This window comes from Nylanderia fulva, unplaced genomic scaffold (genome assembly GCF_048542155.1).
Source record: "Nylanderia fulva isolate GAGA-0341 unplaced genomic scaffold, ASM4854215v1 Scaffold207, whole genome shotgun sequence".
In the NCBI taxonomy this organism is placed as follows: domain Eukaryota; kingdom Metazoa; phylum Arthropoda; class Insecta; order Hymenoptera; family Formicidae; genus Nylanderia; species Nylanderia fulva.
In genome coordinates this window covers 112162-135774 of record NW_028190272.1, presented here as the reverse complement: position 1 = coordinate 135774, position 23613 = coordinate 112162, and the positions used below count along the sequence as shown (strand labels likewise).

The 23613-nt window shown below is 31.7% G+C and overlaps 3 protein-coding genes and 1 long non-coding RNA gene across 5 annotated transcripts; 2 read left to right on the top strand and 2 right to left on the bottom strand.

Moving 5' to 3' along the window:
* Positions 1-3044: 3044 nt before the first annotated feature.
* On the top strand, positions 3045-4677 carry LOC114939762 (transmembrane protein 230-like). Of its 2 annotated transcripts, XM_085482465.1 has the most exons (4): positions 3045-3281; positions 3614-3726; positions 3870-3992; positions 4200-4676. In XM_085482465.1, exons 2-4 carry the CDS (start codon positions 3634-3636, stop codon positions 4335-4337), a joined length of 354 nt encoding a protein of 117 aa, XP_085338591.1. In that variant the 5' UTR covers positions 3045-3281; positions 3614-3633; the 3' UTR covers positions 4338-4676. The 2 variants fall into 2 exon arrangements, with proteins under 2 accessions (XP_085338591.1, XP_085338592.1); XM_085482466.1 differs by lacking the exon at positions 3045-3281 and having other exon boundaries at positions 4200-4677.
* An 822-nt stretch (positions 4678-5499) lies between these two features.
* On the bottom strand, positions 5500-6622 carry LOC146723332 (uncharacterized). The gene is made up of 3 exons (XM_085482467.1): positions 6408-6622; positions 6061-6216; positions 5500-5870 (listed from the first exon to the last, which is right to left on the bottom strand). The coding sequence occupies exons 1-3, from the start codon at positions 6576-6578 to the stop codon at positions 5667-5669; spliced, it is 531 nt and encodes a 176-aa protein (XP_085338593.1). The 5' UTR covers positions 6579-6622; the 3' UTR covers positions 5500-5666.
* Positions 6623-8019: 1397 nt separating this feature from the next.
* On the bottom strand, positions 8020-10146 carry LOC114935190 (uncharacterized). Its single transcript, XM_085482464.1, has 2 exons — positions 10036-10146; positions 8020-9740 (listed from the first exon to the last, which is right to left on the bottom strand). The coding sequence occupies exon 2, from the start codon at positions 9606-9608 to the stop codon at positions 8169-8171; it is 1440 nt and encodes a 479-aa protein (XP_085338590.1). The 5' UTR covers positions 9609-9740; positions 10036-10146; the 3' UTR covers positions 8020-8168.
* A 2762-nt stretch (positions 10147-12908) lies between these two features.
* On the top strand, positions 12909-14877 carry LOC146723331 (uncharacterized). The gene is made up of 2 exons (XR_014924630.1): positions 12909-14312; positions 14387-14877. It is a non-coding gene; the product is annotated as an uncharacterized LOC146723331 (long non-coding RNA).
* The last annotated feature ends 8736 nt before the right edge of the window (positions 14878-23613 follow it).

The window sequence follows — 23613 nt, the reverse complement described above, 5'->3', positions numbered from 1 at the left end:
GTGTAAAAAAATTAGACCGACAAACTTTGAGGGAAAATAGAGGACATAAAAACAAACATATTTTGTTAATAATATTTTTCTCTACGACGCTTCGTTTTAATATTACAGGGTACAAAAAATAGGAATTTTATGATTTTCACAAAAAACAAACACATAAGTGGAAAAATTAAATTGATTTCAATTACACATTATATATTTTAATCTTCAAAAAACAATTAACAAAAGAACGGAACAAAAATTCGCAAATAATTAGCTCAATTTATAATAAATGTTCAAAAATTCCTCCATTTGTTTCAACACAAAAATGACAACGTCGAAATTCGGATTAACGATTCTGTTTCTGTTTCAATGCTTCATCGATAAGAGTTGTAAAAGTTAAAGATATAAAAATAAAGTAAAAGTAAATACAAAATACCCTTGTAAAGCAAATGGAGGAATTTTTGAACATATATTATAAATTGAGTTAAAAAAGATTAAACTTATATGTGTAATTGAAATCAATTTAATTTTTTCACTTATATGTTTGTTTTTTGTTAAAATCATAAAATTCCTATTTTGTACCCTATAATATTAAAACGGAGCGTCGTAGAGAAAAACATTAGTAACCAAATATGTTTGTTTTTATGTCCTCTATTTCCCCTCAAAGTTTGTCGGTCTAATTTTTTTACACCCTGTATATATATATATATATATATATTTACTTATCTACAAAAAGTTTATGGAAATCAAGATGAGGAATTTACAGGTATCGTTTCTCGATAGCGAAAGGAATTTTATATTTTCTCTGTAGTCAGATTTAAAAATTATATCATTTATATTGTTTAAAAAATTCCTCTTCCACATTAAAAATTATATTGTTTATATTGTTTAAAAAATTCCCCTCCCACATAATTTTTATTATACTACGTATGCATTTTCTCCCTATCACTTTATTGTTTAAAAAATTTCTCTTTCATATTAAAAATTATATCATTTATATTGTTTAAAAAATTCTTCTTCCACATAATTTTTATTATTCTGCGCATGCTTTTTCCCCCTACCACTTTTCTATTTTATCTTCCTTATAAATTTTCTTGAAAATCTTTGCTCACTCGTCTTTCATCGTCCGAACTTTCAAGTTTGTTAGTAAAAAGATAATTAGTAAAAAAAGTTCGTTAGTAAAAAGTTCTCAATTTTTCGAATTTATCGCGTCTTTGATTATTAAATCTTTGATTTTTTACGTGGTAACAACTACCATAAACAATAAATTAATACAATTGTCGCTCGTATATTGAAAACAAAGTGATAAATATAAGGCCAACTTATCGAGCTGAATATTCGAGATGTTCAGTCAACTACCATTTATTACATGTATAAATTATAAAACTACAGTCATTATATTAAAACTAACGCAAATTACAATCATTCTATAAACGTTTCGACCGCACGCGGTCTTCTTCAGTATAATTATTGAAATATAAATTCTTACAATTTACATAATATTGAAATTTAATTATAGTTATTCAGAATCAAGAGTTTTTGAGTAATTAACGCGTGTTTCAATCCGTCCTGTCCAACAATGTTCGCCTCGATATGATCCCTGATTTTGTTCAGATCTCGGATAGTTTCATCGTTAATATGCGAGAAATTAACCCGTTCCGTAGGCGCTGCGATTTATAAAAAATTACCGATCAACGCATGTCCAAATTATAATATGTATCCCCTACAATTGGTAGTATGCTTACCTATCATCGTTCTTCTTGATAATTTTGCTACTTATTAACAGTTATTAAGGATGACACATAACAAACCAACAATACAGAAAGACAGCTCATTTTAAACTCTACTTGATCGGAGAGCGTGCGTGTTTATATATGATCTAATATCTATGTTTTACTCGTTAATGTCCTATTTGTCCTATTATTATTTCTTGTTCGCTAATATATCCAAAATATCAAAATACGACTCGCTAAGTAACTCAGTATCTTTGTTTAAATTTAGTCCATTTTTTTGTTCCTTGATATGTAGCATCTCAGAAATGAGTCTTTTATAATAATTATTTTCGTTGTCCATGATCTTAACATTGTCCCAATTAAAAGTATGATGTTCATTTATTATGTGTTCAGAAATTACTGAATGTTTCGTTGAGTCCAACCTAATATTATTTTTATGTTCTTTTATTCGCGTCTGCAATTGCCTCTTTGTTTGGCCTACATAAGATGCATTACAATTATTGCAACTGATCTTATAAACCACATTCGAATTGCATGGATGTTTAGTTTTATCTTTCTGCGCTTTAATAATATTATCCAGTTTGTTGAGACATCTATACCCTACCATACAATTTTTATTTTTTACCGAGGAAACAATCATTTCTGAGATCCCATCTATATACGGAATGACAAAGAATTTTTTATTGACCGAGTCATTTCTTATACTTTTTGTTCTTTCTATGTTGGCCTGTCTCTCTATAATGCTCCCCTTAGATATGATGTGTTCTATCCGATGATTAATGTCATTCCGTATATAGATGGGATCTCAGAAATGATTGTTTCCTCGGTAAAAAATAAAAATTGTATGGTAGGGTATAGATGTCTCAACAAACTGGATAATATTATTAAAGCGCAGAAAGATAAAACTAAACATCCATGCAATTCGAATGTGGTTTATAAGATCAGTTGCAATAATTGTAATGCATCTTATGTAGGCCAAACAAAGAGGCAATTGCAGACGCGAATAAAAGAACATAAAAATAATATTAGGTTGGACTCAACGAAACATTCAGTAATTTCCGAACACATAATAAATGAACATCATACTTTTAATTGGGACAATGTTAAGATCATGGACAACGAAAATAATTATTATAAAAGACTCATTTCTGAGATGCTACATATCAAGGAACAAAAAAATGGACTAAATTTAAACAAAGATACTGAGTTACTTAGCGAGTCGTATTTTGATATTTTGGATATATTAGCGAACAAGAAATAATAATAGGACAAATTTTATAAGTGGTTGCATTTTTAGCCATAGATAGCAGAAGTAGACAGTGGATATGGTAATGCCATCTTCAAGGAATTTGCTAAACAAAATTTTTTCGCTGACGCACAATTTCTGTCGCTTGACAGAAGTTGTGTATATGACGTTAAAAAAAAAAGTCGCGTGAATGATAGCGATTTTATATACGTTTTATAAAAAAATATCTCGAACGATTTTAGTGTATAATTCTATTTACAAACAAGAATTATGCTCTATAGTTTACGTACAGTAAACATGAGTCTCGCGAGATAATTTTAATGGTAATAGCGCTTATTTATTTGTCACAATATATGATACGATACACAAGTAAAGAAATGTCAAACAATCGACATTCTGTCACACAAAATTGATAAGTAGAAAAAGAAGAGTCAATATACAAAAAAATTATTATTATAGAGTATAGAGTTCTGCATATTAATTATAAAGATATTTCTTAAGTAACAAACTTCTTTTTAGGATTATTTGGTGAAATGTTTAAACCACTTGATAACTTTGAAAGTCATTGTAATAATAAAAGTTACAACAATATTAGCAATAAGGATAAGTATATAAAATTATTTACAAGATATAAAAATAAAATGTCTCTTCACAGACTATATTCCTAAAGCGAGCATGTGCAGAAAGAAAGTTCAAAGTGACAGACAATTTGGCAACGTGGATTACACACAACTTACAGAAACCGATAATGGTTTCTTTGATTCACAAGTATGTGAGAAACAATATCAGCATTATAAGATACAACATATTTGCATCATTAAATGATATAAATATGTATCTTTAAATATAATCTTGTTAGATTCACAATGTTTATTTTACATAACTAACAAGTGTAATAATTCTTTTTATAGTTCGTAAGTCCACCAGTGAAGATACCATGGAAGGCTATTACATTAGCGGCTCTTCTATTTGTTGGAGGAACCATTATGCTCATTATGGGAAGTTTGATTGTGAGCGGACACATAGATTCAAAAGTAAGATTTGTTTTATTATTGTAGCTATTATATAAACTAGTTATAACTATCTATGTGATAATATCTTTCAATTAATTTTGAGCAAGTGTAGAATATAATTATTGCCTCACAAGTGTATATTATAAATATACAGGAGTCTGTATTTTTTAGAGAGAATATCTGAGTTATAGATACTATAGTAAAACAAAAATCTTGTTTCTGTTACAGTATTCGGATCGCATGTGGCCAGTGATAATTTTAGGGGCCTTGATGTTTATACCAGGAGCTTATCATATGAGGGTAGCTATTTTAGCATATCAAAAAGTACCTGGCTATTCTTTTGATGATATACCTGAGTTTGATTGAATGAACAATTATGTATATATGCACATAGTACTTATTTAAATAATTTTTATTGATATTATGTATTGAAAAATGCATTTAATATAAGAAATTTTTATTTATGTGGTAGATAGAAATTATTTTTAAAGAATATATAGAGAAAAATGTAAAAACATTATTTTTTTTATGCATTGAAGCATTTATGTGTTTAATTAAATATTTCCTTATTAGGAAAAGATATACAAAATGTGTCACAACATAATGTAATATTGCAGTTATTTTTTATAAAACATTTCAAAAAATCTATAGAGATTTGCATGTGTGCTGATATTTTATATAATAACACAAGTGTCAAACTTATCATGGATATTTGAATATATATGATATTTAAGATATTTTCAAAATATAACTATTATATATAATTATCTGTGTGGTATTTCCCAAAAGAACTGTGATTATAGTATTGGAATACATATTCACTATACAATTATGTGAAATTGTTTATATGTGCTACTGTTTTAGATTTAATAATGTGCACTGTTAATAAGAATTATCATATATATGTATACACATGTACGCATATATAAAATAAAAATTCTTAACTCTTAAATGCTTAATTTAATGTTCATGTCTCTTTTTATTTCATTTGTTTTCCATATAATTTCTTTACAGGATAAAGATAATTATAATCTTTGTTTCAAAATTTATGTATAAAATTATATAAAAGAATTATACATTATATATTTAGATTTCTATGAATAGTTTCTAAGAAAAATATAAAAATATAATAAATGAATAAAAAAAAATAAAAATTATTATAAAAGAAATTATATGTTCCTATATACATGAAGTATATATATTTGAAGTATATATATATTTATTATATATTTTATATTAATATATATATTGTGACAATATTATTATATATTAATATAATATATATATATATATATATATATATATATATATATATATAACGTTATATAATATGTAGATAACATAGATGGAAAAAACAAAAAAATACTTCTAAAAAATGGCGCAATATTAAAAAAAAATAGCTTCATAAAAGAATTATTGAGTTAAATACATGAAAATCGATGCACTTTATGTATATTGATTTTTATAATTAAAAAAATTTCTCAATTTTAATTAAATTATAATTTTAATTCAAATACATAAAGTGCATAGGTGTATTACGTTAAATAAAACAAAATATTTCTTTAAAAAATTTTTGTTTTGGGATTACTAAAATTATTTCTATCTTAAATAATAAACATTGAAAATTAATTTCTAATTTCTACTTGATCTCAATTTGCTTCCATGTTCCACTATCGTTTATGAATAAGTATAATTTTAATTACAATGTTCTGATTTCAAATAATTTATAAGGCTTTTACTCTGTAGCTTACCTATTCTACCTTTACCCCTTGGTACTAATGATATAGGTGGATCAACTTTTCTTAAGACAGTTCTAATTAATGCCTTTGTCTTTAAAATAGTCTGATTATTATGATGGTGTTGCAATGTGGCACAATAAAACTGTTTTGTTGATTTTATCTGTAAATTAATAGGATTACGCAAATGTAAAGTAATGGAAGAGTAATGCAAGAAGTAAGCAATACAAAAAATAAATCAACGAGATAGAAAGAAAGATCATTTCATTGTATACATTTTGCATCAAATATGTGAAATGTTCTAGAAATTTAATTTTGTTCTTTAGAGAAAAATTCTGTTTGTAAATACTCACCTCCAAAATGTAGTACACCTTGATTTGTGTAGGTTTAGCAAATTCAATCGCATGTCCATAGTTCATTATAAGATTTTCTAACAATTGCCGGAATAAAAGATATATTTCTTCCTCTGTTAAGTCGGTATTTATAACAATGTGTATTACTGGCAACAACTGTATCAAAGACAGAACAAAATAAAATAAAATATCAAATAATTCAATATTTATCTAATTAAAATGTTGAGAAATAAAAAAAAAGTATACTTTGGTATCAGAAAAATTTTTTAATGAACTAAGATTAGAATTATATATTTTTTTTCTCTCTATTATATAAATTTATAAATAAAATCATACATTTTTTTTACCTTTACTGTTGAATATATACCTATGCCCACTGCATAATTATATATCTGTTTGGCTAAAACCTCATCCGTATGAATTATTGTTGAAATTAGTGCACGACAAGTTATTGTACTTAATGCAAAACTATGTTTAAGCACTAATTGGGCCATTTCTGTGGTTACATTCGAATCCATTTTTAATAAAGATAATATTATTAATTTGTCCACATAACGTGTTAAGTCTAGAAACAAGATTGTATATATATATATATATATATATATATATATATATATAAAACATGGATAAGAATACACGGCTATAAGAAAAAAAATTAAAAAATAAATAAAATAAAATAAAATCGAGAAAAGATATTTGAAAATTTCTCATCTTGATTTCCATAAACTTTTTGTAACTAAGTAAATAACGCCCTAGATTAAATATTTTCTGTATCTAAGTAAATATTACCATATATATATATATATATATATATATATATATATAAAACATGGATAAGAATACACGGCTATGAAAAAAAAGATAAAAAAAATAAATAAAATAAAATAAAATCGAGAAAAGATACCTAAAAATTCCTCATCTTAATTTTCATAAACTTTTTGTGGCTAAGTAAATATCGCCCTAGATTAAATATTTTGTGTATCTAACAAGGAAAGGGTCGGAAGTGTCCCCCTCCGATTTTAATGAGCTTTGAATATGTTGTAGTCTAGATCAAAATAGAAGACACGTATTTTTTTATAAGTGCTAATTTGGCCGTTAAGGGGGTGAAACACCTTCTTGAAAAAAATCGATTTTTTCATTTCTCAGCAAATACCGTCGAAGCGATAAGAGATATAAAGAAAAGTTTTAAATAAAAGTTTTATGGTTTTTAATGTACTTCAAAATCATGTAATCAGATTTGTCGAAAATGTCATATTTTTCGAAATTTCCCCCCCCCCCTCCCTTTCAATGTTTGAAAATTTTTAAATTTGTCTCATAACAAAACTTATAGCTCATTTAACGACAAATTCAATCATATATAATAAAGTTGTATTCCGAAGTCGCATTTTTCAGAAATAAATTAAAAATATCCCTATACACTACTATACGCCCGCTTTATCCACCTCATGACGCTCGTTATTCACAGCGACAGTTATTTTTCTTCGCAAACTCACAGAGGCAACCATAAATTAGCAATAAATAATTTATGAAAATATATTTTTATAAATTATAGAAATTATATTTATAAATATAATTTATAATTATATAATATATATGTAGGAATTAAGAAGTTTTACCGTTAATATAAAATAAGTATATCCTACCGACATGTTTATGTCTCGTCATGCGTGTTGTCGAGACAGGTTATTTGTCTAAATTTTATTATATCCCCTGTTATTTGAGCGTGTTGTGTTGTTCGTTGTCGAGACAATAGCCTTGTTATTGCGAGCGAAAATCAGCAGGTAACTGCTACGGCGACCTTCTCGAATAATATACATTTTTTTGTTAAAAGTTTTATAAATAAAACATATTTATATGTTACTATATTTTAATTTATACATTTTTGCAGATAACATCCTTGCTCATATACAACATACATTACATACTTGAAAGAAATAGAGTACTTTACTCATCAAAATATTCTGTTTTATAATATTTAATTTCTTAAAGTATAAAGTAAATGTAATACACATTGTCTTACATTATTAAGTCATTATATATATGTATGGTATATGGAAATATTACATAAAATACCGTACATAATTATTGCATACAAGAATAAAAAATATTCATGGTTGATATCGGTTACAAAGATGATGATCATGAAAGAAATGATTTATACAAAGGGATTTTTTACACCATGCGCAAGAAATTACAGCAATTTCACCGCAAATATCACATGTTGGTTTTAAATTAATTTTGAAACAAAAATCTACTGGTGTATCAAATTCTTCTGGTTTCTTTTCTAAATAACCACTTTTATACCATGCATATTTGAATAAATTTTTAAACCTTGGTGATGAAAATTGATTATGTGTTAATGATTGTAATTTTAAAATATTGTTTCTTGAATGAAGCTTGACGTCAAGATCTAAAAGCATGATGGTATCTGAAAAATGTCTAACAAAATTTTTCCATAAACGAAAACCGAATACATCTAAAGGTTGTATTTTTCCCGTTGCTCCAGCTGGTATAGTTAACAAATTAATATTGTCTATAAAATCTGGTTTGTTTCTTTGAATTATATCAGGACAATGACCAGTCCAAGAATCTAATAATAACACTGATTTTGGTCCAACATTTGGAAAAAACACTTCTTTTATCCAGATCTCAAAATGATGCGATGTTAATTTTCCAGATTTTGATGCCATGACAAAGATATTATTATCTTTAAACATTGTTTCTTTTACAAATGTTCCAGTAGGTTCTTTTAAAACAATAAACAGAGGCGATAATAATCTACCATCAGCTGAAACAATAGGTTGTATAGTATAACTATGTGTAGTTGCTGATATGGATTGTACTATGCGCTCTACTTTTTTAATACCAATAGGTGATAGTGAACGACCGAAATGAAATTCTAATTGAAATCCACTTTGGTCCGAATTATATACATTTTCAATTCCATATTGTATAATAAAAGATTTAACATTTTCGATAAATGACTTGCTTCGTGCTTCTAAATCTTTGTCTGACGCTAAATGTTTTTTTGTTATAAATTTTGTAATTTTTCTAGATACGATATTATGTGCAAGCTTAAACCTTTTTACCCATGATAATGATGCTGTAAACCCAAGTAGATTTACTTCCTTCTGTGCGCGAATAGCCCATCGAGCAATATCAATGTCATGAATAATTATTCCCTTTTCAATACCTTCATGGAATTTATTTAACGTATATGTTGAAATTTTTTTCAGTTTATCAAATCTGCTGCCACTTTGATTTACTTGCTGCTCCCATCTTCTTAATTGACGTAATGACGTGACCTTCCGAAATCTATTTCTTATAGTTGCAAGAGTTCTTGACTTTTTTGTTCCACTTCTCCAAAACTCTACTGCATTTCTTTTATATTCTATTGGTACAGAATCCGCAACACATTCAATTTCTTTTACAAAATATGTGTCACCTTCTCTTTCTTCATCAATTACAGGTTCTACTTCAGGTATATCAAATTCGTTTTGAAAATCTAATGATGATTCTTCATAAACTTCAAACGCTTCTTCATACATTGATCAAAGTGTATTTTCCAACATGTCTTTTGTTTCATTTTCATCTGTTGTAACAGGACTTTCTGGGAATTCCCCAGTCATATACAGTGCAGTGTATAGCAGCACTGCTATATTTCTTGGATTAAACATTATCTAAAAAAATTATTAACATTATGTATATTTGTTTTATAAATATTAGCAAAAAAATACTTATTAGCAACAAAAATATTTTATTATTTAATGCGTATTAATAATTTGTTATGTTTTCCGAGTTTCATGAAAAATAGAACACTGTTTTATCACATAATTTATAATAACTTAAATAAAGTAATAAAATATTAATTATAATTTAAATACATTAAAACAAAACAGATAAACCGCAATTTTGAATAAAGTGTAAGTAAAAGCAAAAAACTATAAAAGTTTTAAAAATCGAAAAAGTACATACATACTGTATTGTTGTGTGCGTGGGGCACAATTGTTTTTTCAGGATAACGGCTAGTCTTGTTAATTAATTCGAGCACTTGTTAATTATTTGATAACTGATTTGTGACTGTCCGCCGCTTCTAGGCGGTAATTTTTAACGCCTCCGGTTCTGAACGATTATCGGAGGGGAATCGCGCGGTGGCATGACGCGGTGGAATAAAATCATCAGTTATTTCTAAAGTGGCGTGATCAAAATGCAAGCGAAGGAAGTCCAAAGACTTCCTTCCTCGCATTTTATTGCAATTCAGCGCTATTTCGAGAGTCATTTCTTTCTCTATTTGATGACTTGGCCGTGTGATACTGGCTGTATCAGCACTTCGGGCAACTGACCTTATCCCGACGCATTTTTTCGCTTGCTTTATAAGTTATAATCCTTTTAATTATTTTATTATATATATAAATATATTTACTATCGCGCTCGCGTATATTCGATAGACGCTTTAATAGTAATATGTGTTCCACTGCATGCAGTTGTTAATAAAATAATATATTGCACCAACTCATTTCGCGAATGCGACATCTGTTTATTCATAGAATTGAATCTATTAACCTCGGCATCTGATCAATAATTTTCCTTGTCCGACTAGTTTTATTTTTCATGCATTAAAAACATTTCTTTTCCATATAAATTATATGTATATTTATTGTCACATAATATATATATTATAATTATATATATTATATAATTATAAATTATATTTATAAATATAATTTCTATAATTTATAAAAATATATTCTCATAAATTATTTATTGCTAATTTATGGTTGCCTCTGTGAGTTTGCGAAGAAAAATAACTGTCGCTGTGAATAACGAGCGTCATGAGGCGGATAAAGCGGGCGTAAAGTAGTGTATAGGGATATTTTTAATTTATTTCTGAAAAATGCGACTTCGGAATACAACTTTATTATATATGATTGAATTTGTCGTTAAATGAGCTATAAGTTTTGTTATGAGACAAATTTAAAAATTTTCAAACATTGAAAGGGAGGGGGGGGGAAATTTCGAAAAATATGACATTTTCGACAAATCTGATTACATGATTTTGAAGTACATTAAAAACCATAAAACTTATCTCTTATCGCTTCGACGGTATTTGCTGAGAAATGAAAAAATCGATTTTTTTCAAGAAGGTGTTTCACCCTCTTAACGGCCAAATTAGCACTTATAAAAAAATACGTGTCTTCTATTTTGATCTAGACTACAACATATTCAAAGCTCATTAAAATCGGAGGGGGACACTTCCGACCCTTTCCTTGTAAGTAAATATTACCATATATATATATATATATATATAAAACACGGGTAAGAATACACGGCTATGAGAAAAAAGATAAAAACAATAAATAAAATAAAATAAAATCGAGAAAAGATACCTGAAAATTCCTTATCTTGATTTTCATAAACTCGTATAAATACGGCTCTCGGAGTTAAGTTAGTTAGTTACATTTTTGAATTTCGTCTCTCGCGCACTCACGTATTCGACGCAAGTGTACCATTAAATTTCAATAATGAGTTTGAAAAAAGTAGTTGAAATTTGTGTATCACTAGCGCAGAGTTTATGCGGGAAAAATTTTTCCAAGCATATACAGGGTAGGTCATTTTAATCTTTCCACTAAAATTTCTCAAAATCCAAAAATTTAAGACAAAAATGTTTCAGATAAAAGTTGTATGGTTTCAAGGGGGACATGAGATGGTGTCATTGATTTGACCTTGAATAGCCATTTGAAGGTTACGTGAAGGTCAACTTCAATTTCTTAAATGGAACACTATATTTTTTCTTGCATACTTTTGTAGCTGACTTCGAGATCTTTCCAAAACACTACAATAAAATATTTTTTCATGAAGTATTTTTCGAGTTATTAAGGCTGCAAATTTGCAGTATTTTGACATAAAATACAAAATATCTTGGGAAATATTCATTTTTCGATTATCATACCTTAATACTTTTATGCACAGAATAATGAGATAAATCAGTTGATGTAAAAAAAACACATAGTTACCTTTAAAAAAAATATGAAAATTGCAATAAGCAGTTAGATAATTTTTCTTTAAGACAACTATGTGTTTTCTTTACACCAATTGATTCGTCTCATTATTCTGTGCATAAAAGTATTAAGGTATGATAATCGAAAAATGAATATTTCCCAAGATATTTTGTATTTTATGTCAAAATACTGCAAATTTGCAGCCTTAATAACTCGAAAAATACTTTATAAAAAAATATTTTATTGTAGTGTTTTGGAAAGATCTCGAAGTCAGCTACAAAAGTATGCAAGAAAAAATATAGTAAAAAACCACTCCTCAATGTTTAAAGTCGACCAGACTGGCAATAATTTATTATAAATAATTATTTGAAATACAACAACGTTTCGGCTGTCATTGCAGCCCTTTTCAAGTACATCTATAAAAAGTTCCATCAAAATAATTATAATTTAATACACTTATTCGCAACAATTAATTATACATTTAAAAACAAAAATGTGTTACATACCAAATTTAAAACAGTAAATCAACTTCTATGCAAACTACCGACAATGTTAACGCTTGTTTTGATGAACAATGCAAGACTGACAGAAGTTGACTAAGTTTCGTCTCTATCTTCTTAACGCTTAGTGACTAAGATTCTTGCGAACAGTTAACATCTATTTAATATGTGCTTACTTCTGTCAGTCTTGCATTGTTCATCAAAACAAGCGTTAACATTGTCGGTAGTTTGCATAGAAGTTGATTTACTGTTTTAAATTTGGTATGTAACACATTTTTGTTTTTAAATGTATAATTAATTGTTGCGAATATGTGTATTAAATTATAATTATAATAAAGCTAGAGGGTAGGAAAATTGGTGCGGAAGATATTCTAATATCATTAGACGTGGTTTCACTATTTACTAACATTCCGATAGATCTTGCAATAGAAAGTGTGAGCAATAGATGGAATTATATCAATACACATACATTAATTCCAAAAAATGAATTCATTTCCATGGTTAAATTTATATTGTCGTCAACATACTTCACATTCAATGACATTGTATACAAGCAAGTTTATGGCACACCTATGGGTTCCCCGTTGTCGCCAATAATTGCTAATATTGTTATGCAAGATCTTGAAGAATCAATAATTAATGAATTGGACATTGGTATTGGAATATATTATAGATATGTAGACGACATTATTATGGTGGCACCAAAGAATAAAATTGATAGTGTACTGAATAAGTTTAATAGTTACAATCAACGACTACAATTTACGATTGAATACGAAATTAATAGAAGCATAAATTTTCTAGATTTAAACATTAAAATAATAAATAACGTCATACACTTAGATTGGTTTCAAAAAAAGACATGTTCAGGTAGAGTACTATCTTTTTTATCGAGTCACCCTATGTGCCATAAAATAGGAGTAATTTATAATCTTATTAATAGGGCATTGTTATTATCTCATCCCATATATCATAAGAAAAATTTAGAACTGTGTATTAAAATATTATTGGACAACGGTTACCCTATTCATTTGATCTTTAAAGAAATAAATAAGAGAATAAGAGTTTTAAACAATGGACAGTTTAACAACAATAGAAAAAAAGAAATTGCAGAAGATAATAGCAAGAAAAAATTTTTCGTCATTCCATACATTAATAACATTTCTGAGACAATAGCATCGACAATAAAAAAATCAGATTTCAGAGTAGGATACCGTTGTCTAAATAATCTTAACAAATTTATTAAAGTCCACAAGGACAAAAACGTGCATAACAATAATAATAATGTTGTCTACAAAATTAATTGTAAGGATTGTGAAGCTTCGTATGTTGGGCAAACCAAAAGAAAATTACGCACTAGACTAAAAGAGCATATGAATAATATTAAATTTGATTCCTCCAAGCATTCTGTGGTCTCTGAACATATTATAAATAAAAAACATGCTTTTGATTGGGATAACGTTAAAATACTTGATATTGAATCTAATTATTATAAAAGACTTATCTCGGAAATGATACACATCAAGGAACAAAGGCATGGTATAAATAATAACACAGACACCGAATTGCTTAACAACGCGTATTTCGACATTCTAGAAGAAATATCGAATTTTTAGACTTATGTAAATGTTTATTTTGTGAGATCTGACACCTATTTATTCGACTTTTTAAAAAACTAGACAACAGTCAAGTACTAACAATAAGGCCAACAACAATTAGAAGCATCGTCATCTCAAGTTATTCGGAACAATTTGTAAGCATAAAGGTTCAATATTTTAGTATTTAGTTTAATTTGTAATTTTTAATCTTTTTTTACATACACATTAGTGGAATCCTATTTTACAATTGAAGAAATTCTCTAAATTCAGTTAACAAATATCAAATAATTTGGAGAGGATGGACATAATCATTGCCAGATCGAGGGACTTTCGTCAAATAACGATAAGTGGTTCGTTTGGAGCAATGTATAAGTGTCACTCCGAGTTTTTATTAATAATTCTAAAATATTTTATGAATAACCGGACGAATCATTCTGCTTCTAATTGGGTTCTTACTTTGTTGAACTATTTTAATGGTTTCAATTCATTGTAAATATATTTTGCGTTTTAACTATGACTTAACTATATAACTTATATTGACTATGTATTGCGGATTTTTTATTAGAACTTTATGTATGTATTTATTTATTATGGGTATTTATTATCATTATTTTTTTGCGCACTGAAGAGGAGCAAGTAGAGCTCGAAACGTTTGTGTAATTATTATGTCAAATTAAGAATTTTCTTCTAAATAATAAAATAATTTCGTATTGCTCGTTACACATGGCCTTAATTTAATAATTTATCATTGTTTTTATTGTCATACGAGCTTGAACATTGGTATGTGATGGTTTGATTAGGTATTAATTTTGCATTGTTAAATTATAATTATTTTGATGGAACTTTTTATATATGTACTTGAAAAGGGCTGCAATGACAGCCGAAACGTTGTTGTATTTCAAATAATTATTTATAATAAATTATTGCCAGTCTGGTCGACTTTAAACATTGAGGAGTGGTTTTTTATTAATTATTACTGGCAACCTTAAGGATTATTATTTAAAAAATATAGTGTTCCATTTAAGAAATTGAAGTTGACCTTTACGTAACCTTCAAATGGCTATTCAAGGTCAAATCAATGACACCATCTCATGTCCCCCTTGAAACCATACAACTTTTATCTGAAACATTTTTGTCTTAAATTTTTGGATTTTGAGAAATTTTAGTGGAAAGATTAAAATGGCCTACCCTGTATATGAATTAGCATGCGCGAGTGAAGAGAAATGCTTCAATATTTTTGGAAAATTGTGCCCCACGCACACAACAATACAGTATGTATGTACTTTTTCGATTTTTAAAATTTTTATAGTTTTTTGCTTTTACTTACACTTTATTCAAAATTGCGGGAGAATGTCCCAGTGCTGTGCTAGCGGTATTATTCCGACTAGGACATTTTAGTGTTTTTCGCAAATTACTGATTATCGCGGGTGAGGTGATCGAGTTGTGATAATATTTCGGTAGTGAGAAGGAAAACGATACAGCAGGCCACATAGAATATCTCCTACATTTTCATCGAGTTCTGCGGGGAGAAGATAATAATGGTGAGTTTTTATTTTTATTACACTTAATTATAAATAAATTAATTAAAACTACCTCAATTATTTATTTATTTAAATCGCTAAAACTTTAGCTATCGTACGTCCTGTCGCACGCGTCACAAGAAACCGGTTGCGTGTACTGGAGAATCGCTCCGTATCATTAAAATTAAGGCTAAATAGAAGACGACGAGCGGATTCTTTGCCGGAGCCCGGACCTTTGCGTAAGTTTTTAACATCATAAATTATATTGTGCTGCTGGAAAACATCATATTAAACAAGAAATTTTTTAATAAAAATGTTATACGTTCCAGGCCGTGCACGCATCATGTTAACACCGGAGCTGGAACATCCGGTTATTGGTTTAGGCGAAAGTGACAATGACGTGGAAGAAGTGCGGGTTTGCGAAGTAAGTCCGTTCGATGAGGCGGACATATTTACTCCGCTTGAAAGTAAGTAAGAAAAATACTACAGTGATATATATCAACACAAAAGATTTTTTAATTATGTGAAATACTAATAATATATGGAAAAGATGGAAAAGGTGAAAAGGAGAGGAGTAAGGCTAGGGGAAAAAAGAATATACACGCTAGCATACGCGGATGATATAGTGTTGCTGGTAGAGGAAGAGAAAGAATTAAGGAGCATGATAAAAAGATTAGAAGAATATTTAGATCATAAAAAGCTGGAATTGAATGCGAAGAAGTCGAAAGTAATGAGATTTAGGAGAAAGAGAGGAAGGTGGAAAAAAAGGGAATGGAGATGTAAAGGAGATAGAATGGAGGAAGTAAAGGAATTTACGTATTTGGGATACAAGCTACAGAGGAATGGAGGACAAGAAGGACAGGTGAGGGGAAGGATGAGGAGAGCAGCATCGATTATGGGTCAAGTATGGGGGATAGGGAAAAGAAGATTCGGAAAAGACTGGGGGAGAAGGCTTTGGCTGTTTGACAAGCTGGTGTGGACAGTGTTGAGCTATGGGGTGGAAGTATGGGGGTGGAAGGAGAGGGAGGGGATGGAAAAGTTGGAAGAAAGGTACCTGAGATGGACATTGGGGGTAGAAAGAAGGACATCAGGATACATGGTGAGAGAGGAACTAAGCAGAGAAAAACTGAGAACAAGAGCTAGGAAGAGAGCGTGGAACTTTGAGAAAAAAATGGAGAAAGAAAAAGGAAACGAGTTAGCAAGAAAATGCTGGGAAGAAATGAGAGAAAGGGCAAAGGAAAGAAAGGTGGGTTCAGAGTGGAAAAGGGAAAGGGAAGAATACTTTAGGAAAAGAGAGAAAAGGATAGAGGAAGTAGAAGAGAGAAGAGGGGAGAAAGAGGGGTGGTTCGGGGAATTGTTAAGGAAGGATTGGGAGGATCAGAGGAAAGGGAGGGAGAAAAGAATAGTAAAGTCAGAGTATAATAAATGGTATATAAGAAGATTAGAGGGGAAGGAGTACCAAAGTATTTAAGAAAAGGTTGGAGGGAGAGTAGATGGCGGAGAGTGGCGAGGTTTAGGCTGGGAAACGAGATGCTAGAAAGTAGATACTGGGAAGAAGAGGAGAAGAAAAATGCAGGTTATGTGGTGGAGACGAAGAATCGTGGGAACATATTTGGGAAAGATGTAGAATAAGTAGTGAAAGAGAGAGGAGTTGGCAGGAAGTAGTCAAGAAAATTCTAAGAGAGGGAGGAGAGGGAGAAAGATGGATGATATAGATAGAGGAAGAGAGAGAGAGAGGGAAGGAAGAACAAAAGAGATGAATGGGATGAGTAAATGAAAGAGGGAAAAGAAACGAAAAAAGAACGGAAAAGCAAGAGGAAACGGAAGTCCCAAGCGGCGAGAGGTGTGTGTGTGTACTGGGGGGTGGAATGGAAGCTAAGGGGGAGAAGGCCACAAGGGCGACCCGAGGTGGAAGCTCAACCCCCTAGAAATATTAGGCTAAATAGGTTAAGTAGGCTAAATTAGGTTAAGTTAGTAATGTAAGCGTTTTTGTTTTTGTTTTTGTTTTGAAATCGTAACCCTATGGGGATCAATAAAGTTATCTATCTATCTACTGATAATATATGACTGATGAATATTAGATAACGTGGCAAATGAAAACGTGGTCGTAGAGAAGCGAGAACAGGAGGAGGAAATCGACGAGAAAATAAACTCGATTTCGGAAGATAAAGAGAAGGTGGAGGAGGAAGAGGAAGATGAAGAGTTGGAAGAAGAAATAGAGCAAACGGAAGATCAAAAAGAACAAACGGGAGATGAAGAAGAAGAAATGGAAGATGAAAATAACAACGCCACGTTTTCTGAAAAAGAAGAAGAAGAAGAAAAAAATAGCGGGGCGATGGCTGAGGAAGGTAATAATTGCATATTTTATACTTAATCTTCTCCTACGTTTAAATTTTTTGTTTATTTTAATTAAAATAAAATTTTATTAATAATTTCTTTCTCTCTCAACATTATGCCCTAAATTTTCTATTTACCTCGCAGGGTGATACAAATACCCCGGTAAAAGAATATTAAAACGTAAGTGAACTTAACATAATTATTAATAACAACAATTTCACATTATTAATAAAAATTCAAACGCAAGAGAGTAATATTTTATTAAATATTTTATTTTATTAATATAATTTTTTATTTCTTACAGTACAGAGTGGCGGGGGAAGGAACGTCGAAATACACCAAGGAGAAAATTCTCAAACCCGCTCCGGTGAAGAAACTTCCGACGATGCCAAAGAGCGACATTTAGCGACTGCTGCTGGACAAGAGAAAAAAGAAGAAGAAGAAGCAGAGAAAGAAATAGCGAATTAAGAGGTAGACGGTAATTTTAGATATATAATAATGTTAACGGAAAACGTGCGTCGGTTTAGAAGGACGGGTAATTAGTTTTCGTATTTGGCCGATACCCGAAGAGGCAAACGCGTATGAGTGGTTAAAAAATGTGTTTCGCAAACTTCACGAGTACGCGTTGCATTCGTGCGAACCGGGGGATTACGTCGGTATATCTTTCGATTCCGCAAGTTTTACCCGCGGCCCCGCAGGTATATCGTTCCGACCTTCGCAAAATTTGACTTACGAAAATATTTGGGAACTCGTAAGCTCGTTAGCGCAAAGCTGCGGAGGACACGATATAGCGCAAGAATTTAACATTCGCATTTTTAAAGTCACCCCTCCCATTGGTCGCGGACGTAACAGGCTTACGCTTGATGTTATTGCTAAACGCTCGATTTTAACAATTTTCAATACTGATAATTTATGTCTTCCTTGCGCGCTTGTATCAGCTCTAAATTTTAACAAGCGTGGAAATTTACGCGCGGGAGAGTCACACGCGAAATGGAATGCGATGAGAAGACAAAACTTAGTGTTACAGCGCGAGTTAGCGTTGCAACTTACAAGGAATGCCGGTGTCACGATTCCGGAGAAAGGAAGTGGAATTGTTGAAATCGAGCGTTTTTAGCAATATCTCGCAAGCGAAAATGTTGCGATAATAGTGTACAATATAACGACGATACTTTTGGTCGAGGCGGTAATCCGCTATTCGATGGAAACGTATTTCTAACCACTCTGCAGCGGGAAATAAAAACTTGTCTAAATCTATTATATTGTTTAAATAATAAACATTTCGATGTAATTTTAAATTTAAATGCAGCAGCAGGCGGGCGGGAATATTGCATCCCGTGTAATTTAAGTTACCGCTCCGATGTGAGAGAGCATCGATGCTTTAATAAATGTCCGCGATGTAACGGAGAGCCGCCGTGTGAGCAATCATTCGCGGATCGTATTAGATACGATAACTGTAGACGTGAATTTTTCAATCATGCCTGCTTGGAGCATCATTGCACGGCAAAATCATACGATGGTAAATCACGTCGGAGTGTTTGTGAAATTATGCAATTTTGCGAAGATTGCAGACGTTTGATTCAAAGAAATAAACAACACTAATGCGACACGGCTTATTGCGCTACGTGTCGTTTTCTTCAGCCTTTGAATCACCTTTGTTACATGCTTCCCCTTCGTCGGCATGGCGATAATTGTCCCGATTCGCGCGCTTTCGAACTTGCGGATGGAAATAGCGAGCAACAACAGCATCAGCAGAGAAACGACGATGATGACGACAAAGGTTCGATTAATCAGGCTCGTGAACGCGTAGAAAGCCGGGTCGCATTCGTGTTTTATGACTTTGAGACGAGGCAAGACGAAACGCTCCAAGGTAGCACAAATGTAAAAATTCACATACCTACGCTCTGCGTCGCTCAACAAATTTGCGAGGAGTGTGCAGGAATAGATAAAATGTCGGTGCGATGTCGTTGGTGCGGTATTCGCGAATTTATATTTTGTCGCAACCCCGTGCAGGAATTTGTAGATTTTGTAACGCGGCCGACGAAATATTTTAAACAAATAATTTGTATCGCGCATAACGCAAAGTCATTCGACGCGCAATTTATTTTGAAATATATCGTGGAAAACTATGTCTTAGAGCCTCGAGTCATTTTAAACGGTACGAAAATAGTTGTATTGTCGCTAGGTCATACGAAATTTATTGATAATATCAATTACATGCCGATGCGTTTATCCGAATTATCCAAAGCTTTCGGACTGGCAGAAGGTACGAATAAAGGCATTTTTCCACATTTATTCAATACTATCAATAATCAGTCTTATGTCGGAGCGTTACCCGGTGTTCAATATTATTCACTCGATTCTATGCAGATGAAAGAACGCGAAAAATTTCTCGCGTGGCACTCCGAGATGACGCGCGCGAACTATGTGTTTGATTTTCAACGTGAAATATTGCTTTACTGCCGTAACGATGTAGATATTCTTAGACAAGCGTGTATGGCTTTTAGAAAAATATTCTTAGAGCGTGGAAACGTGTGTCCATTCGAGGAATGCACAACCATCGCCTTAACGTGTATGCAAGTATTTAGAAAAAAAAATTTTTACGCGAAAAAGAAATCGGTATCATTCCAACGGGGGGATACAGACATGCGAATATTCACTCGCGTAAAGCCCTGCAATATGGTTGATATGGAAAGAGCGGGAGTTCGGTCATCATATTATCCATGACGGTCGCGCTCGAGAATATCGATTACGCGATGGTACGCTAGTCGATGGATACTACGAGTCAGTAGAAAATAACGTAACGCAATATTACGCATTACAGTTTCACGGTTGTTTTTGGCATGGTTATCCAAGATGTTTTCGGGTAAATCGCGATAGACTGCTTTCGACGGATCATACAGATACGTGTGATTTACGTTACGAGCACACCGTTGCAACGACATTTCGCCTTCGAAAGCGCGGATATAGGGTGATTGAGAAATGGGAATGCGACTTTGATCGCAAGATGAATGAAAATGTCGAGATGCGTGAATATCTACATCGACATCGAATGATAGACACCGAACCGCTTGATCCCAGAGACTCATTTTACGGCGGACGCACAGGAAATATCGTAACGCGATACGAGATCACGGGTACGGAAAAGATACGTTACGTGGATGTATGTTCTCTGTATCCGTTTGTGTTGAAGACCGGAGGTTTTCCGATTGGTCATCCGACAATATACGTAGGCGAGGAATGCGAGGAGTTAATCGGATTATCACCGGGATATAATTTCGATTCAGTCGAGGGGGTTGTGCGATGTAAAGTACTTCCTCCCCGCGATCTCTTTCATCCTGTATTACCCTATCGCGTGCGGGGCAAATTATTATTTGCGTTATGTCGTAGTTGCTGCGAAACATTTTCTCAGATTGCGTGTACTCGCGAAGCTAACGAACGCGAATTCGAAGGTACATGGATATCATGCGAATTACGAAAAGCAATCGAGAAAGGATATTTAGTGACAGTTAGTGAGATTTGGCAATATAACATCGCTCGTTACGAACCCGGTACGCGACAAGGGGGTCTATTTACGGAATACATCAATACATTTCTACAATTAAAGCAAGAAGCTACCGGATGGCCGAGCGAGTGCGTCGATAACGTTGCTAAAGAGCGTTACATCCGCGAGTATGAGGAAGTATAAGGAATTGTTCTTGAAAAAGATAACATTGCACTTAATTCCGGTTTACGCTCGGTTGCTAAATTATGCTTGAATTCTGTTTGGCGTAAATTTGGTCAACGTGCAAATTTACCGAATACCGCGATTGTCAAAACACAAGAACGATTAATGAGTTTGCTCACTAGCCCTCAACATGAAATAACCGATATATTGCCTGTAAACGACGAGGTGATATGTTTCGTTTCGACTTCGAGAAGAGGCTATCGTACCTTCGCCTCTTACTAATGTTATAATAGCGGCTTACACGACGGCTCAAGCGCGATTATAAATGTATGATTATTTAAAAAAATTAGACAAACGTGTTTTATATTACGACACGGATTCCTGTATTTATGTAAGTCGCGGTGATCCGCAGGAATACGAACCGTATACGGGTAATTTTTTAGGCGACATGACGGATGAACTTGCGAGTTACGGGCAAAGTAGTTACATTGAGTCGTTTGTATCCGGTGGTCCGAAATTTTACGCATATGTGGTCCGTACACCCGAAGGACTCACACGCGAAGTTTGCAAAGTATAGGGTATAACCTTGAATATCGAAAACTCGCGTTTAGTTAATGTTAATAGTATTAGAGAATTATTGCTGCATAAAAAGAGAAGAAGAAGAAGAGGAACGAAAAGAAGGAGCGCACGGAGAGCAAGTTGAAAAGGCAATTTCTGGGGCATCAATAAATCTTAGTTTTAAAGCCATTCGGCGAACCGCATTTCACGATATAGTAACGCGTGACGAAACAAAAATATGCAAGCCTGTGTTATTAAAACGAAGATTTATCAAAAATCGATATTCTCTTCCATACGGTTATTTACCGAAACAATGACATCGCTCTTCTCTTTACACTCTTCTATCTTTGCGGAGATACAATACATATACGCGTGCGTTTTCCGCCACTTGCATAGAAATGCAAATATTATGTAAAAATGTAAATATTATAGAAGTAAAATGTATTTTATAAAATATAAAATATTATACTTTATATTATACAATATTTTATAAATTGTAGTTTTAATTTTAAAATACCCGTAGTTTTAATTTCATTTTAATAATAGGAAAGACAAGGAGTAGTTTAACTAAAGTTAGAAGATGTAGATATTAGTAATAAGAAAAAATACTCTGTAAATATAAGTACAAAAATTTATATTTTTAATAAAAAATAATGTTCAGTAATAAAAATTTATATATTTTAATAAAAAATGTTTCCCCACCCTAGTTTTAATAATAATAATTAACCTTTTAAGCAAAATCATTTTTATTTAGTGAAATATTAAATTTTTAACAAAATTTTTAATATAAATTTTTTGTCTGAAAAACTTCAACATAAAAATATTTAATTTTAAAAAATTCTTGTTACGTACGATTTTTATATATTCAAATATATCCGTGCTGAACTCACATACGTCCACTATTACAAGACATACACACCAACAAGAACATTGGAACCAGGCGCTCATTAGCTGATCGGTAGTTGTGAGCTAACCAGGCGCTCATCAGCTGATCGGCGCTATTCGATGTACGCTAGCACGAGCATGCGACCGCTGCGGGTTGGCCCCCGGAGTGCGCGAATAAGCTTTTTTCCGCCGTACTCATTTCATACTATGAGTAATATTAAAATTTAAATACGCGGGCGCTCTTTACGCTAATTTTTTGTTTTTAAGAACGTTCCGGATTAGACTTTTTTTCATTTACGAGATTGTACGTAAACGGTGAATATCGCGTTTATTTTGGGGAAATGGATGTGCGCTGGAAACATCCTTGGACGTCGATCGTCTGCGGGCCTACAGGATGTAGAAAAACGATTTTCGTGAAAACATTTCTTCGTTATTTGTCCGACGTGTCCGATGCTCGATTCGAGAGAATTTTATTTTATTACGCCGAGTAGC

Bases quoted from the DNA above. Each gene is read 5' to 3' on its own strand.
- LOC114939762 (XM_085482466.1), top strand. From the start codon at position 3,634: ATGTGCAGAAAGAAAGTTCAAAGTGACAGACAATTTGGCAACGTGGAT. The intron at 3,727-3,869 runs GTATGTGAGAAA...TTCTTTTTATAG, and splicing joins ATGGTTTCTTTGATTCACAA to TTCGTAAGTCCACCAGTGAA. The intron at 3,993-4,199 runs GTAAGATTTGTT...TTTCTGTTACAG, and splicing joins GCGGACACATAGATTCAAAA to TATTCGGATCGCATGTGGCC.
- LOC146723332 (XM_085482467.1), bottom strand. From the start codon at position 6,578: ATGGATTCGAATGTAACCACAGAAATGGCCCAATTAGTGCTTAAACAT. The intron at 6,217-6,407 runs GTAAAAAAAATG...TCTTTGATACAG, and splicing joins GTATATATTCAACAGTAAAG to TTGTTGCCAGTAATACACAT. The intron at 5,871-6,060 runs GTGAGTATTTAC...ATTAATTTACAG, and splicing joins AGGTGTACTACATTTTGGAG to ATAAAATCAACAAAACAGTT.
- LOC114935190 (XM_085482464.1), bottom strand. From the start codon at position 9,608: ATGTATGAAGAAGCGTTTGAAGTTTATGAAGAATCATCATTAGATTTT.